The 17,256-nt window shown below is 46.5% G+C and overlaps 2 protein-coding genes across 3 annotated transcripts; both read left to right on the top strand.

Moving 5' to 3' along the window:
• The first annotated feature begins 1,515 nt into the window (after positions 1 to 1,515).
• Positions 1,516 to 7,488, top strand: polr3d (polymerase (RNA) III (DNA directed) polypeptide D). The gene is made up of 9 exons (XM_084467967.1): positions 1,516 to 1,639; positions 3,237 to 3,412; positions 3,646 to 3,689; positions 3,791 to 3,948; positions 4,701 to 4,825; positions 4,914 to 5,076; positions 5,978 to 6,225; positions 6,328 to 6,480; positions 7,111 to 7,488. Exons 2-9 carry the CDS (start codon positions 3,251 to 3,253, stop codon positions 7,225 to 7,227), a joined length of 1,170 nt encoding a protein of 389 aa, XP_084324093.1. The 5' UTR covers positions 1,516 to 1,639; positions 3,237 to 3,250; the 3' UTR covers positions 7,228 to 7,488.
• Positions 7,489 to 7,820: 332 nt separating this feature from the next.
• Positions 7,821 to 17,101, top strand: LOC311343814 (glycerol-3-phosphate acyltransferase 4-like; the record flags this gene model as incomplete). Of its 2 annotated transcripts, none has more annotated exons than XM_084468777.1 (8): positions 7,821 to 8,074; positions 9,014 to 9,602; positions 11,588 to 11,657; positions 11,759 to 12,059; positions 14,604 to 14,678; positions 14,946 to 15,035; positions 16,773 to 16,866; positions 16,982 to 17,101. In XM_084468777.1, the coding sequence occupies exons 2-8, from the start codon at positions 9,435 to 9,437 to the stop codon at positions 17,099 to 17,101; spliced, it is 918 nt and encodes a 305-aa protein (XP_084324903.1). In that variant the 5' UTR covers positions 7,821 to 8,074; positions 9,014 to 9,434. The 2 variants fall into 2 exon arrangements, with proteins under 2 accessions (XP_084324903.1, XP_084324904.1); XM_084468778.1 differs by having other exon boundaries at positions 7,923 to 8,017.
• Positions 17,102 to 17,256: the final 155 nt, after the last annotated feature.

Raw genomic sequence — 17,256 nt, 5'->3', positions numbered from 1 at the left:
GGATGTTTGCTAGTCTATCATGTAACCATGCAGACTAAACTGAGATTGAACCGAATCCTACACACCACGGAGCTGCTGCGGTACGCAACCACTAGCGGTGCCTGGGCCGCTGCCAAGAGGCATAGGTCACTCCATTAGCGCCAACTCATTCACGGCCGAGATGGTGTATATACGGGCTCTGAGTGCCCTTCTAAATGGCATGCGCTGCGAGTTATGGACAGGAAGTGGGAGTGTGGGTATGAAACCGGCTGTCCTGCAGTGTATCAGTGTCACGGAAGCTTTATTGCCCGTTAAGGTCACATGCAATTTTGTTTTTTGTTTGCTCTGGTCAGTTCACTGCAAGGAAAAGAGAATGGGACGGAGAATGCAGCAGTGGCCCTGATCTACAACGCACATCGTTGGAGACTCAGCGTGAAAACAACACACACACACACACACACACACACACACACAGGATGGGATGCCATATGGACCCACTCCATGGGGGGTCTGCCACTGGCCGTGGGGAGGAGTCTGCCGTTGAATGAGTCCACTCAGTATAGCTAAGCAGATTCCCCCTCCAGCATTTAAATGTGTTTTGACCCCCATCACGATGTACAAATGAAACCTTTTCATTAGGATTACATAGGATTAAGAAATACCCTCTCTAGATTATGGGTTCTTAATCTGGTGATTAAACATTCCAAATGTATTTAGGATATATGGAATATTTAGGAAATATGTGTTTTTTTAATATAGGGGATATTGCAGTCTAAAGTCTGAAGTCTGAAGGCCATATGTATTGGCTGAAGTCTCTGAGGTCACGTGTGAATGAGATAAGATGAAGTTTAAACTGGTACGGTGAGAGAATGAGGAGACAGTGCAGTGTGAGTAAGAAACGGTCTTGGTATCATTCAAAGCTACCATGGTGTTAGACTCATTATACAGAACAGCAATTTCCTCAAAGGGTAATTCATTTGCAATCATCCATCATTAGACACGCTGTGACAGCTACAAGGGCGCGTGGAGTTGGAGGCAGGGGGGTGCGTGACTACAGATTCCACAGATTCTACATGCAGAATCACCCTGTTGGAGGTTCTTTCAATCAGTATTTTTAATCGGTAAATGTACACACTAGAAAAAGCATACAAGACCTAACCCTTACTTTGTTTATTTAAAAATTTCAACAGCGGAGACATTCAATATATTCCCAATTTGTGTGATTTTCTGTATCCTTTTTACTTTTAGTGTTAGCGCGGTCATGGATCATGGATGAAAAAGGCTTTGTTATGTTGAGCCTTATGGTTAATTATTAGTTAACTTGAATTATTATGTTATTATGTTATGTTGTCTAAACAATTAAATATCTAACTGTTACATTTGTAAATACTCTTTATCGATAACCCTTAACTATATTTTATGTAATTATTTATTATTACATTATTACATATGTTTACGTGATGACCGAGGCGGACAGAAATAGAGCGCAAGTTTGATCCGCATGAACACAAATGTCTACGTCAGTTCCGGAACTGTCATGTCGCTGCACACATGCAGTGTCACATAGCAAAAAGTAGACTAGAAGGTAGTGATTTCAGCAGCCTCATTTACCACTTTCAAAACCAACTTCAACATTTCTGATCATCGGGAGAAGTATACGGTAATTTACTTTCAGATGTGTCAAATGTTACCCTGCGTAGCGCTATCGTTTTCTTCTTTCCTAGTTCCTTACATGAGTTAATTAACATGTGGGTTGGCTGCTGTATTCGTTTTTCAACATAGTGGATATAGAGGATATCACATTACCTAAACCTATTATTAACCTGGTTCGGAGGTCGGTTAAAGTACTTAAGTCGATAGATGCACACAGTTTTTGTTTACGTGTGTACGTTCATGTTTGAGATAAATCAGTGATCAGATCAAACTGCTGTATTATATTTAATCTTGGTTGTATTAAAAACCACAATGTGGCATAATGTGTATGAAACAAACGACTTAATGTTGATGACTAAATGAGTTGATACATAAATATGCTGATACATTAACAGGAGGTACCCATCAGAGCTGTTTAGAGAGAGTGATGACACCGGAAGTTCAACATGCTTGGTCGTCACTAGGTTCATGGAGACCTTTCCCCGAGGTGCTGGGCGGTTCATTCAAAACTGAATAGAAAGCATAAATCTAGAGACAGAACTGCGATTTATGGTAATTACGAATCAATAAATTGATTGATTTATTTTTTTTATATTGCCCACCGACATGTGTACATAGTAACATCAATGTTACGTTTTTTTAATATTATATATAAAATATATTATATTATTATATATCGATGTGCATATAGTCCCCACTATGGTTTGCTTTGCTGCATGGGGATGCTCCCATCGCTCGGAGAAAGGAGGACTGTTGTACGGTTTCCCCAGCGACGCAGGGAGGAGACACCCATGGTTGGCTTAAGTCTGCAGGAGCAATTTAACTGTAATCAAAGATTACAACAACAAAAAAAAGTGAAGTAATTATCAGCAAACACTCTAATTGCACAAACAAAGAACACACCATTGGGAAGCTTAATGTTTGATTTATTTTAAAAAAATAACTAAACTCAAAAGTCACTCTGCAATGTTTTGAGGCAGACGAGTTTGTCAAGACCTAAAAGGGCAAGGCTAAGAGCCGATGCTATTCCCACCATACCAAGTATGAACTTCTACTTACTTCAGCTTTAAAGACTGAGGAAAGAAGGGATGAGGAGACTGAGAGAAGGGAGTGAAGAAAGAGGAGACCTGGCTAGTGAGCAGAGACAGGGAGACCTGACACCAGCCAGTCAGCCAGCAGCCAGTCAATTTGATCTATTGAAAAAATGAAAGACAAGAAACGATCACTAAAAAGCAAAGGTGGCACTGAGAAAAACAAGAAAGGAAAATGGATATCTCAAGAAGATAATGAAACATACGGACACGTTTAAGAAAACCTTTTCAAAAGACAACATAGGCAGTAGGTAGACTAACCTCAAACGGAATGAACCCAAGCAATGATACAATTAAGAAGGCCGGTTACAAGACCCTGTAGGAGCTGCCACTCCCCTTCCAGACGGAGTTCTTTGGGGTTCAACTCCATGCGAGAGGCTAACTTCCGGGAACTATTGAGAGGCTCCACGATCCGCCAAAATACGGGTCCATTGGAGTGGATGGAGATGTCGCGACGGCTCTGGTACCCATTCCCGACCCCTTCTATTTTGTTTATCTGTGTCCCCAATTTAGTGACTGGAATCAAGATGGCTGAACCAGGCCCTGGTGATGGCAGTGGCCAGGGCATGTCTACGCCTCGAGGCCGGGGCAGGGGTGCGGCTGTGGGCCGTAGAATACCCTCTTCCCTCTCTCCCGGTCGCCTTCCCACCATGCGCTCCAGGGACCTCACCCTAGGAGGGGTGAAGAAGGTAGGGCTGATGAAGGATTATGTCTTCTGAATCATCTTGGTTCGCTACTACATAGGCATGATGATGTGTAGTCATCCGGTGTCTAGGAGATGTCGCCTCAAAAGATTTGGCGTACTACTCAAACCATTTCTAGATGGGGAACACCTTAGACTGTGTGTGATAAATGTGTTTCTATTTACACTGTACAATATCATTTCAACTCAACTGGTGAACATTTATTTGTTGCTTTTCAGAAAACGTTTACACCAAACATTATTGGCAGAAAAGCTAAAGAAGAGTAAGTTCCTAAAATCTAAGCACAACGACTCAATCATAATAGATCATATGAAAGACTTTTTATAAACAGTTGGACCTGAAAGTGTCTGTTTTGAATCTCAGAACCAAGGCTGAGGGCGAGCATCCGAGGAGCAGGAGGGATGGAGAGCGGGGGGGGCGTGGCCAGAGAGAGAGAGGCAGAGGCCGGGGTCGGCCAGAGGTCATCCAGTCCCACTCCATCTTTGAACAGGGACCTGCTGAGATGACCATGAAGAAGAGAGGTACACACGAGAAGGGTTGCACGAAGGGCGGTAGCCTTTACAATTAGCCAATCGTATGCAGAATCTGTGTCGCCACTCTGAGACCACTGACACCCCCTTTCGCCGGTAGATGACCTACGTGTTGCGAGAGCTTGTCTTAGCTTTGGAGGTTCACGGCAAGTGACCGCTGATTGGTCGAGCCAGATAAAAGAACGCACCCAACAACCGCCATGTTTCTGCAACAGCCCAGACGGCTTTGGAGGGACGCATGTTTATTTGAATCATAACGGAAATCTTACTTGAAATCTATGACCCATAGTTTTACTGACCGAACAGTTCAATCATGAACCTTATCCTATCCACTTTGCCACTCGATGCAGTTGTATACGATGACGTCATTTTGAGTACAGGCCACCGTAGCTTCTCCTACGTCGTGGGTAAGGGAGAGGGGAGGGGGGGGGGTTCAATGGATGCAATCTGCAACCCCACTGCTAGATGCAACTTAACGCTTAACAGATGACTCAAAGCATTGTGACATGGTTGGAAAATGTAATCGAATATCTGTTAATCACAATGAATAATTGCAATCAAAATATCAGGCAAAATATTCATAATTTTGTCATAATCGCGCAGCCCTAGTACATGTGATTGAGTTGTGTGCATTTTGTATGATACTTTTATTTTAGCGTTGAGCATAGATCATTACAACTCTGATTTTTACAACTATGACGAGGATGCCCTTTGTGAAGTGTGAGTGTGGGTGTGTTCCTCAGGTACATACGAGACGGAGAGGGACGCCCCCGCCGTGGGTCCATCGCCCATCATCAACATCAAGAAGGAGAAGAGGGAGACGGAGGAAGAAACCAAGGAGATTCTGCGCAAGCTGGAACGAGACAACGTGAGTCCCTCCCTCGTCTTAACTCACTGAATGAACATGACCTCACCCACACGCGTTCTGTGTTCTAATCCCAGCCCACCCTCTACAGTTCATAGATGATCCTCGCCTCTGCAGCGAGGAGAGGAGCTGCCCCGTCCAGCTCCCTCTCGCGGTGTCAGGGTGGGGTTTTAGGGAGGAGTTTTTGCCTGAAGTTGCGAAAATTGAAAAGGAGGAGGAGGAGGACGTTGACGGCATGGAACCTGAAACGAAAGGTACCGGCCACTTTGCAGAGTATTAGGATTTCAGAGTATCGGTGGATGCCTTTTGTTATTGTAGACGATATTATTGTGCTAATAGGGAAATCTGTATACGTCGGCCCCTGATTGTGCAAAGGTTTTCACATCTGTAAGCAGGTCTCCAAAAAGTTTGGAACCACTTCCTCCATAGGGGGCGCTATAATTCCTTGTCAAAGTTAATGACTCTTTCCTTCTTCCCCTGTTGAGGAACATTTCTGCCGCGTTGTAGATAGGCCTTATTTGACACGCTGAACATATGTGCCTCTGTGACCCATAATGTCCATCTGGATAGATACATTTTTCATACAGTGACATTTTCTGAAATAATTTGTTTAACAAAACATAATTTGTTTAACAAAACAGGAGTTTTTCTTACGTGATAAATGGCAAAGATATGCGGAAAAGTAAATATTGTAATTAGTGAATAGTATTCTAATCCGTAACTCTACATTGCTTAGGGAGACTTATCTCAGCGCCCCGAGGGACATGAACCGGGAATAGTTGGGAAAAGGCGGATGCTGGGGTCAGCAGTTTGTGTGGGCTGTGAATCCTCCTTGTGACCACCTTGTGTGTCCTAGTGTACAACTGTAAACACCAGATGGAATTATTTCCAATAATAACAAAATGACATGGCTTCATACACAAAATAACATGGCTTCTTACACACACAAAATGTTTCCAAATGCGTAACCAGAATCTACTCTGGTTCCACGCTCGTTCGGACGATGGCGGCGGAGCTCGCACCTATAAACTCCCCACAGGTTCTCAATCCTCAGAACTGAACCCTCATATTCAGCTCGACCGTGGGCCCCAGTGGTATGATCGTGTCGGGTGTGACGCTCTGGCGCCCACAGTCCTTGTCCTCTGGTCTCCACAGTGAAGCAGGAGCCCACGGAGGTGGAGATCAAGAAGGTGGAGTCTGCGTTCCGGCCCCCCCCACTGCCCGAGCCCGAGGTTCTGCCCGAGCTGCTCCAGCGGTGGAGCCTGAGCAAAGGGGAGGAGCTGTTCTTTGTGCAGCTGCCCGACTCGCTGCCCGGCCAGCCGCCCAGCATGGACACCCGGCCCATCAAGACGGAGGTGCAGTCGGCGGATGGCCAGGTCATGGTGCAGAAGACGGACCCACAGGTGGACACACAGTCTCTGGAAAATGGCTCTCGCTGTTGTTGTTCTTATTTTTTTTTCATTGAGCAAGGTAATTATTGAAAACAAACTTTTACTGCAAAACAGGAAGAGGAAGAGGAGGAGAACAGCTGCACGCTGAAGGACCTCAGAGAGGGCCTCGTGGGGAAGATGTTGGTGCGGAAGTCCGGCCGCGTCCAGCTCATCCTGGGACACATCAAGCTGGACGTTTCTCTGGGAACGTCCTGTGCTTTTCTTCAGGTAAAAGGACTATTTATAGACTCAGACACTTCAACCTTCCACATATTTTTTTTAAACTTTTCAAAACATCCTGCTGTGCATTTTTGCTCATCTGTTTCCAATATCTATTTCCTTTAAAGCTAGGGTAGGCAGTTTGGAAAAACCAGCCATAGTAAGTTAGATTTTGAAAGTCTCCAACCACAGAAGTCCCACCACTCCCTTCATTCCTCCTTCCAACGCCACTCCCACAGAACACATGACTAATGCTTTAGAGTTAGCTCTGCCTAGTTTGAAGGCTGGTTGAAGACTGGTTGAAGACTCATAGTAAGTGAGGAGTGCATGGGCAGAGTCACGCAGAGACACGTTAGTCTGGTAGATAGAGAGGCCGGAAGTGAGTCCATCAGGCTGAATGATGGGCTTATTACAGGCCTGGACAGCCTAAGACACTAGATTGCACTTATTTTTAGTGAGAGCATTTGATTGTATGCTGACAGGATGTGAAAAGAATTTTAACAAATATGAAAAAATGCTAAATTGCCTATCCTAGGTTGTTTATCCCGTTACATCCATATAGTTACTATTTTTATTGGGAGTGTTAACATTTTTTACAATCTCAACCCAACCCCATTTTGTTTGTTTTTCTTGTTCCAGGAACTGGTATCTATTGGGACAGAAGGCCGGACAGGGGATATGACCGTATTAGGTCACATCCAACATAAAATGGTCTGCTCACCAGACTTTGAAGCACTCCTAGAAAGCAACATCTAATGCTGCTGAAGGAAATGTGACTGGTGGACAGCCTTTTTTGGATCTTATGTTTGTACCTTAAGTAAAAAAAAGTGTTTGCTATCACATACAGAAAATGTATAAATATTGTAATAAGAGTGTTTGTTTGCTGTTTTTTGCATTTTGTTTTCACATTGGTGGTTGAATACTTCTATATTATTAAACTATATTGTTTTGTTTTTGTTGTATAGACTCAATTATCAATTACTATTATTCATTGATGTACATGTGTGAATAAACAGATTTTTGACATCCCAAGTGCCAATTGTGCTGACGTTTTATATATTATAGTGTCTAATAAATGGTAGGATATATATAACCACTTTTAGCTATTGATATTTTTAGTTGAATGTTTTTTTATTTTCTCTCTCTGTCATAGTTTTGACAGTTTTATAACATTAATTTTCATAAAACATTCATTTTCATAAAACAAGCCCAGGAGCGGGGCGAGGGGTCACATATGACACCTGGTGGTACTCATCGTTACCACGATGAACAGAAACAAAATACCAGCTTCTCACTGATCTTTAGTTTGTGCTCATCGCTGTAGTGAGGCTCAGTCACCACCAGGCGTCATATGTGACCCCGCGTCTCACCATCAGCCCAGGCTGGGCTGGGACCGGACCGTTGAAAGAACTCAATGTGCTGCCCGCCCGCTCCGGGCTTGTTTCCCCCGGAACGAGTTCACGGTCGCACAGACAAAGACGGACGGTGATGAGCGCCTCTCGAGCTGCTTACTCTAACGGCACGGGACTTAGCATCTCTTTCTGCGGTACATCAGCTTTATATGGTCGCTATTTTAAATGACCGTCCGCAAATGAACACAAACGTGAGTAATGTGCCGTAGTTGATCGGTATCCTGTATGTAGCCCGTCGGACCGGTGAGCATGCTAAATAGCGCATCGCCGGATCACCAGTCCTAGCATGCTAGTAATGAGCTAATTTTAGCATCCGATCCTCCGCGTCCAGGGAGCGACACACTCGTTTATTTTAAGGTTAAATTTTCATCGATCGCTGTGTTCTCGTTGCCTTCCAGCCGCGATGGACATGCTGGCCGTTTTAACTTGAAGGAAGCAGGACAATAAACGGCCCTGTGGTCTCTGTTGTTAACATCACAGCTGGTTCATCTGTCGTCCGGGCTGTGGTCCCACCGGCTCACTAACCAGACCACGGCGGGGTGTAGTCCCACCGGCTCACTAACCAGACCACGGCGGGGTGTAGTCCCACCGGCTCACTAACCAGACCACTGTGGTCCCACCGGCTCACTAACCAGACCACGGCGGGCTGTAGTCCCACCGGCTCACTAACCAGACCACTGCGAGGTGTAGTTCCACCGGCTCACTAACCAGACCACGGCGGGCTGTAGTTCCACCGGCTCACTAACCTGACCAAGCGGGCTGTAGTCCTACCGTTTCACTAACCAGACCACTGTGGTCCCACCGGCTCACTAACCAGACCACTGCGAGGTGTAGTTCCACCGGCTCACTAACCAGACCACGGCGGGCTGTAGTTCCACCGGCTCACTAACCTGACCAAGCGGGCTGTAGTCCTACCGTTTCACTAACCAGACCACTGTGGTCCCACCGGCTCACTAACCAGACCACTGTGGGGTGGAGTTCCACCGGTTCACTAACGGTTCACTGCGGGCTGTCGTCCCAACACGGAGTAGCGAATTACAGCCTGGTTCAGCCGCTTGCTGCTACTGATGTTTCTGCTACTATTGTCCTACAGGAGAGAGAAAGTGACCAGCTGGTTTTGTGTATTTCAGGTCTCTAACACCGAGCAGGGTGACATGGTTTCCAGCCGCTATGCGTTACCTCTCTGATCCACTGCTGAAGCTGCGTGGGACCACCCGCTGGTTGTTGGGAACAGACCTGCTGCAGAAACCACCTAACTGACGCCACATCTCAGCTCCATCGTCCACTCGGAGTCGCTTTGGGTTTAATGTCAACACCGTTGGATGGGTTTTTATAATGAAACGAAATGACATTGCCCCCGATGAAGAAAAGAAAAACACCTTTCACGGACATGGACTCATTTGTGTGAAATCTGATTTGCTAGGCCGTTTCATGAATGTTGTGTTCTGACATCAGGGACTAGGGCCGCTTACGGTCCAAGAAGTAGCAGCAGCAGCAGCAGCAGCAACAACATTTTCTGTCTGAGTCATTAAGAGATTGCCAGACTTCAAGATGGGGCTCTTCTTCAACCCCTTCAACAACTTGCTATGCATTCTCCTGGGCATCTCCCTCACTGTGTGGTTCACCATGCTCCTCGTCTTCATCATTGTGCCGGCCATCTTTGGGGTGTCGTTTGGAATCCGACGGCTCTACATGAAAACATTACTGAAGGTCTTTAAGGTAAGTGTTAAAGGGCCAAATAATTGTTTCAAGGTAAAGTCCTCTTTCGAGACGGGTCTTTTCTTAAAGTGTTACAACACTTTAGTCTCAACATTTCCTCTTGCCACATTGTACCTTTTGTTTACTTCCTTCTTTCTTTAAGTCTGCGGCTTCGATGTGATTTCATGCAATTACCTTGAGGTTGACCTCTTAGTCTAACGCTATTTACAACTGGTTGTATGCGTCCTTTGTCTGGTCCCTCCAGCGTAAACTGAACCCAGGCAGGTAAATGCTCAAGGGTTTGGCTCGGGACTGTACAAGATTAAATCACTAGAAGACACTATTTATAATGGTGGTCGATCAGTGAAGATGGTGATCAGCAAAGTCACAACTCTTCTCTGTTTCGGGACCACAGTGGTGATCCACTGTGATCCACAGTGGTGGATCGCAGCTTCCGCAAAAGACTCAAAACTCAACTATTCAGAGTTCACCTAGACTCTGCATAGCCATCCAGTCCCCCCTGCCCACCCACTATTGTCTGTTGTACATCCTGGCGCTTAATGTACGCACATAATGTATGTTGTATTTATTCATAGTACTTAATTGTGGAGCATCTGCAGTAGCTAGCTTATGACAAATGTACTTATTGTAAGTTGCATTCGTTTCACCACCCTGAAATGGCTATCAGGGTTTCAACTCTATTTGGGCAAAGGCCACTGGACGATGAAACCAAAGAAGTTCATCTGTCTTCTTAATGTCCTCTCTAAAATCGTCCCAGCAGGGTCCTTGGAGAGCTTTCTAGGAAAGGTCAGGGGGTGTTGGGGGGGCTGTTTCAGCCCGTTGAATGTCTGCGCACGTGTAAATCGGAGCATGATTCAATGGCTTGTTAGAAGCCCCATGCTTGGCTCTTATTGATTTGTCCTGTTTGTCTTCGTTTTTTGGTGTGTGTGGGGAGGGAGGGGGGAAGGAGTCTTAAATGTAAGATCCTCTTCCACACCCAGTTCTAGAAACACATGTTGGCTGGGTTCCATTTCACAGAAATGGAGTCACCTCTCTAAACGGAGCACGGTCTAGAGGCGTGTTGTGACAGGGCTTACCAGAAGAGAGGCTAGCAGAAAAAGGGTTTGAATGTGTTGTGGGCATTATTTGTATTGATAGTGACACTGCTTTGGACTATGTGTATGATTTTGTTTCTTTAAACCCGTCGTAAAGACGTCGTTTTAACAAGGTTTCATTTCATGTTTACCTTTTATTCCAAGCATCCTCCTTTTAGGGCATCAGTGGGAGTTTTCTAAATGCCTTACTCTGCAACAGCGGTGTAAGCCCTCAGTACAAGTAAAAGGAACAGGGAGGAGGTTTTCAAAACGAACAACCAGTGCTGCAGGCAAAACCCTTTTTTCGTGTACATGCATTCTTGGCATTCTTTTAACCCAACACCGCTGCCTTATTGAGCTGCAGCTTTCAATCTGTCCTAGCCCAGCACAACCTGATGCCTTCCCTATATAACATATAGCTGCAACATGTTGCATAATGTCCAAGAAAATGGTGAGGGTCAGAGTGGTGTTTCGATGCAAACTGTGTTGTGAACATCTGTTCCTCCCCCAATCTTCCCCCCTTTTCTCCCCCTTTCTTCCCGACTGTAGAAGGAACACTTTGTTCTTTTCCCTAAGTCCTCTCTTGTTTATTTTTATTGTCAAAACATCTGCTGGGGTTTTACAGGTCTGCTAGGATTTGAACTTAAATCAATACATTACACCATAAATCAACCATTTGAACAATAAATCAATATTCAGTATTTTTTCACCCAATCATACTGAATGTTGCTTGATGATGGTATCTATCGATCGATGAATTTGAAGTGTTCTTTCATATTGTCGGTTCCTCGACAAGTTTACCAACCATGGCACAAAAACGGGGAGGCCCGAAACCATCCAGTTACTATGACAACAGCGTCCAAGACGAGCCCACCTGGGTGGTAGCGTGACTTCTTCTCTTCTGTCTCCCAGTGGGCGACGCTTCGGCTAGAGAGGGGGGCCAAGGAGAAGAACCACCTGCTGTACAAACCCTACTCAAATGGTATGTAAGCGATTGGTTCATCCCTTCTGCATGTGTTAATAAGTGAAGACCCGCCCCATGTCCTCACCCTCTCTCCCCGCCCCTCCGGCCCCTCCCCTCAGCCATCATCGCCCGGGAGCCCACCTCCCTGGAGGAGGAGATCAAGGAGATCCGCCGCAGCGGCTCCAACCGGGACCTCAACTCGGCCTCGGAGTTCGAGATGTCGGACATCTTCTACTTTGCGCGCCGCGGCGTGGAGAGCATCATGGACGACGAGGTGACCAAGCGCTTCAGCGCCGAGGAACTGCAGTCCTGGAACCTGCTGACGCGCAGCAACTACAACTTCCACTACATCAGCCTGCGGCTCACTGTGCTGTGGGGCCTGGGCCTGCTCATCCGCTACGGCTTCCTGCTGCCGCTCAGGTGCCCGCTCCGTCGGTGTAGAGCCCGACACGTCCTCCACACTGCACCGCGTTGTGGTGTCCACCACCCTTCTCCTGTGCTCTTGACACGAACACCACATTATACTGTACACATTATACATTATACTTCTGACCCTACACTAGGGCTGGGCGGTGTATCGATATTTGAAATGTCATCGATATTTTTTTCAAACGAGTCATGGAACGTGAGTCCATCGTCAACATCGATGTAGTTCATTTGCGTTGAAATCACAGCGCATTTGCTCCAGAAAAAAGTCGTTCCGAGCCGCGCCTGCCGTCTGCTATTTCCTCACTCTGCTTCAGAGTCCTGCACGCGGTCGTGTACCCGCGGGTCCCCGACGGTTGAAGGGTGACCCGCACAATTTGGATGAAACGGGTGAAAAATAATGTACTGTGTGGGACACGGGTGCGGTCGGACGCCCGAAGAGCGCGGGTTGGTCGAGGGTTGTGCGATTTGCAATTTTAAGGCCTCACGTGCAAATAACAAAAATCATTATTAGTGACACATATACAAAATATGCCTGCATTTCAAAATGAGAGCAGTGCCTGAGCAGTGCCCCCGGCTGAGAAGCGAGCTCGAGTGTCAGCGGAGTGCAATCTAAAGCACCACCGCAAACACCAGATAGTGTAATTCCCCCGCGTTCCAGCTAATGTGTCTAATTTTCCTTCGGGTGTGGGTCGGGCGTCGGTATCAATTTATAGCGGGTCTGGTCGGGTGCGGAATGTAATTCGCGCTACTGTCGGAACACGGGTTGGATGCGGTCTTAAGTATTGGGGGTACGGGCTTGCAAAATAAGACCTGTGCAGGGCTCTGCTCTGCTTGTCTCTCTCCGTCCCGCTCTGCCTCTGGCTCACACACACTCTGCCCCGGCACCGCTCTTCACTCACGTCACTTTTTAAATTCCCGTTCAGGGCGGAACATGTCCATCAAACACATTTGCCACATCTTGCTCTGACTGTTTTTGATTGACTAATTTTGAAATGTTTAGATACCCTAGCCAACACCCAAATTTAGGATTGAGTTTGCAATCAGCAAGGCAGGTTAACGAGCACAGCGACGCAGGCAGACAGGAAATGAAAGCACAGCGGCACCCCCGATGTAGAATGACGAGTTGGAGCGCGCCAACGGCAACTATGTTATTGTGTCAACAAATATCGATGTATTCTGCTTGAAAATATCGAGATATGACTTTTGGTCCATATCGCCCAGCCCCACCCTACACACTGCACCACATTATTGTGTCAACCATCTTCCTCCTGGCTCTGACACTACACCACATTATGGTGTCAACCATCACCCTTCTGACCCTCCACACTACACCACATTATGGTGTCAACCATCTTCCTCCTGGCTCTGACACTACACCACATTATGGTGTCAACCATCACCCTTCTGACCCTCCACACTACACCACATTATGGTGTCAACCATCTTCCTCCTGGCCCTGACACCACACCACTTTATGGTGTCAACACATCTTAGTCCACACATTTCCAGCCCAGAAAACAGAAACGATATTCAAAGTGGGTGAATGGCCCTCGTAACCGTTATTAGTCTGGAGGATGGGCAGTGTGTGTGTTTGTGAGGACAGTGTAGGGTCTTTGTCCCGCGGTCCAGACATCAGCGGCTGGATACGCGTTAGTGCGGTTTCATTGTGGATGGAGAGCTCTTCTGTAGCGCTAGTATGGACTGTTATCAACCGTGTCGTCTTAGGTCAGTATGTTATGCAAATAGTTATGTGTAAATTATACAATACAAATTTCCAACTGACAAAATATTTATGACCGTTTTCATTTGGTCAGTAACTCAGCATCTTGATGTTGCTCTTCCTTTTAGCAAATGCTCCTCAAAAAACGTTGAATGTGCTATACACGCCACTCAAAAAAAAAAAAAAAAAGCGTGTATAAACTACTAACTAACTTGTTATCACATGCATTTCATGGAATACACAATATATGTTTCTATGATGTAAGAGGAGCAGGAGCTGCCGATTGGCTAACTGGCGCGGTTAAGCCCGCCCAGTCACCGGGCCTCCCCCTGGCAGAGTGCCACTCAGCAGTGGTCAGACACATCAGGCCACTGCAGAGTGCAGACAGGCCGTGTTCTCACCAGACTTCCCCATTCTTCCTCTCTGTGTCGTCAGTGCTGAGAGGACGAAGATCTGCCCCTCTCTAGCCTGATGGCCACTTCACCGTTTATGTAAATGCGTCCATTAATCTCATCTCATCCTTCCCCCTGATGTGTTTGAACAGCTCAGCCTGACAGCTTAACTGTGCTGCTAATGTGTTCTATTAATGTGTTCTGTTAATGTGTCCTACTGTGTTAGGGACCAAGTGTAGCTGACGGTGGAATGGGGTAGATTTATAGGAAAAAGGTGACCTGCTTCTGTTGGGTAACGATGGCTATTTTTGGAGAGCGTTACCCTTCAACCTCACTTGCAGAATAGTTTCCCCCCATCATGGTGTCTAGGATTACCGTTCCCCTGGCTGAACCCCTGGCCTAACGTGTTCTGTTCCATGACAGGGTCACGCTGGCCTTCACTGGGGTCGGTCTCCTGGTGTTCCTCACCTCCATCGTGGGACTGCTTCCCAACGGCAGGTAGGATCACGGTGCTTCGTGTTCTGTGAAGATCGTCCAGATCAATGAATGGACTTCGTTTTGGAAGCTGCCGTTTGGAAGAGGCCTGACGACCCCAGAGGCCCGGTCTAGTCCTGTAGGAGGACCCTAACTGTGTGTGTGTGTGTGTGTGTGTGTGTGTGTGTGTGTGTGTGTGTGTGTGTGTGTGTGTGTGTGTGTGTGTGTGTGTGTGTGTGTGTGTGTGTGTGTGTGTGTGTGTGTGTGTGTGTGTGTGTGTGTGTGTTTTAGGGTGAAGAACTACCTGAGCGAGAAGGTGCACCTCATGTGCTACAGGATATGCGTCCGGGCGCTGACCGCCATCATTACCTACCACGACAGGTAACGTGTGTGTGGCATTTTTACTTACCCTACGGATCAGTTATTTTGGATTAGCTCTCATAAGCAAGCGGCCAAAGTCTGGGAGCAGTTCAGTGGGATGTTGGCAGTGTCTTGATTTAACAGGTTGTTAACTACGATAGCATGGCACTTTGCCAAAAGTGTGGAATTTGAGGGTTGTGACTATTGCTGGCACTTACTTGTTGTGTTAAGGGTTAGGATTAACATAATGAAACACAAGTAAAGTTTTTGCAAAATTTCTGCATTGTAGCTATTGGTAATAATTGGTGAATGGTGCCGAAATTCAACTGAACCTCAACTGACTACTTCAAATATTCCTGGGAACGCCAATGTGACGCCTAACTGAGTAATTAATGTAACAGTGCAGACCGGTCTAACATAACAGAGGTGTGAACGTTAAGTAAACACAAAGGCCTGCTACGGTGCACCGGCGAGCTGATGCGAGCTGAAGGCCCTTGCTGAGCACTGCGGTCGTCCTGGGGGGATGTTTGCTGCAGGCGTATGCCATCCTGACCGGATGTATTTGCATTGAGAAATAAGAAATGATTACAACATATGCAGAACCACACCCATGTGACACCACAACGTGGTGAGTGAGGTGTCTTGCTCAGGGACACCTTGACATTTTGGGGATTGATCAGGCAACCGGTTATAAGTCATCCTGCTTTACCTCCTGAGCTACTACCACACCCATATGTAGATATTAACTTAGAGGTGCAGGCCTTGAGAAATTGTTAATTCAGTAGCCACCAGCATCAGTCATGGCCAGATGAAGCTTCATAACACTTTGAAGCTTTCCAGTCAGATGTGTTGAAAAATTGTTCAGTTCTCGAGGCTTCGGAGGCTCACTAGGGACACCTAGTGGTCAATAAAATACAAGAAAAATACAAGTCTACCTTTGGTCTGAACACAAAACCCATGAAGACACTGAATGGTCTCCCATCCAAACACAAACCTCTCCCAGTGCTGCTTAGTACCAGTGAGCAGTCCTACCCATTAGGCTGTGGTCGAACATGGGAAATGTTTTACTATGTGCTATAAGATTATGCAGGATTCATAAATCTAGATATCAAGTGTAATGTAAGTGTAAATGTAAAATAGAACAATTCTGCCATAGGTTTTGATGTGGGCCCTACCAAACTCAGGTAGGCTACTTTCAAGCCTTTTAGAAAACATACTAAATTGAAGTTCTGATTTTGTAACACAGAAACGTTTTGGTCCGTGAACCAGACTCCGAAACTGCGTTCCGGAACAGTCGTGTCTGAGTGGAGAGGGTCCACTCGCGTGGGTCCTAAACGAAGCTTCAAACGTCACACTCATAAACCGAGGCTTCGTTTGTCATGTGTCACGTGATTTTTATTGGAACGACACAAGCCTCGACACAAGCCTGCACTACAATGTGTTGAAGGTTTGCAGGTTTGCTCAATAATGAACTTGCCTCCTTTAATCAGTATTACTCTCTGGGGCTCGCTCAGCCTTGATGAGACTCAGCGACCTGTCTCTGGAACGTAGGCTTGGGGTAATGCATGCCTCACGGTTCACAAACCTCTGATGTCCACTCCTCTGCCGTGGTGATTGGAGTCCCCTTTATGCGTCTTGCCGTTCTGAGTAATGGCCCCTCTTTGTTTTCGACGCGCTCCTCTGCGTTTCCTGTAATAAACGTGCCCACCGCGGGCGTCATCGCTTGATGTTGACACTCTTCCTGTCTGGCTTCCCCAGCGAGAACAAACCCAAGAACGGAGGAATCTGTGTGGCCAACCACACGTCGCCCATTGACGTCATCATCCTGGCCAGCGACGGCTGCTACGCCATGGTAACCACGGTGCCCTGCTGAAGGGGCTCGCACGCAGAGATCAAGCACCTGTTCTCCCAGGATGGCTGCTCCAACATCAGCCAGCTGTATTTGTATTGTGCTGTGTGTGTTTCAGGTGGGTCAGATCCACGGCGGGCTGATGGGGGTCATCCAGCGGTCTATGGTCAAAGCCTGCCCACACATTTGGTTTGAGCGCTCTGAAGTCAAAGACCGCCATCTAGTGGCCAAAAGGTAACGCAACACCCAGGCCCTTCTCACACAGGACGCGTGCCCTGCGTTAATGTCGGAGGAGTTGGATTGGATGTTAATTGAGAAAAACAATACTTATATTTATTATATAATATTTTATTATTATTATTATTATAACGGTTTCACTTTTATGTTTCGCAG

Source organism: Micromesistius poutassou, assembly GCF_964030765.1.
Source record: "Micromesistius poutassou genome assembly, chromosome: 5".
Taxonomy (NCBI): Eukaryota; Metazoa; Chordata; class Actinopteri; order Gadiformes; family Gadidae; genus Micromesistius; species Micromesistius poutassou.
Note: the sequence above shows the minus strand (reverse complement) of the source record. Positions and strands in the feature narration are given on the sequence as shown.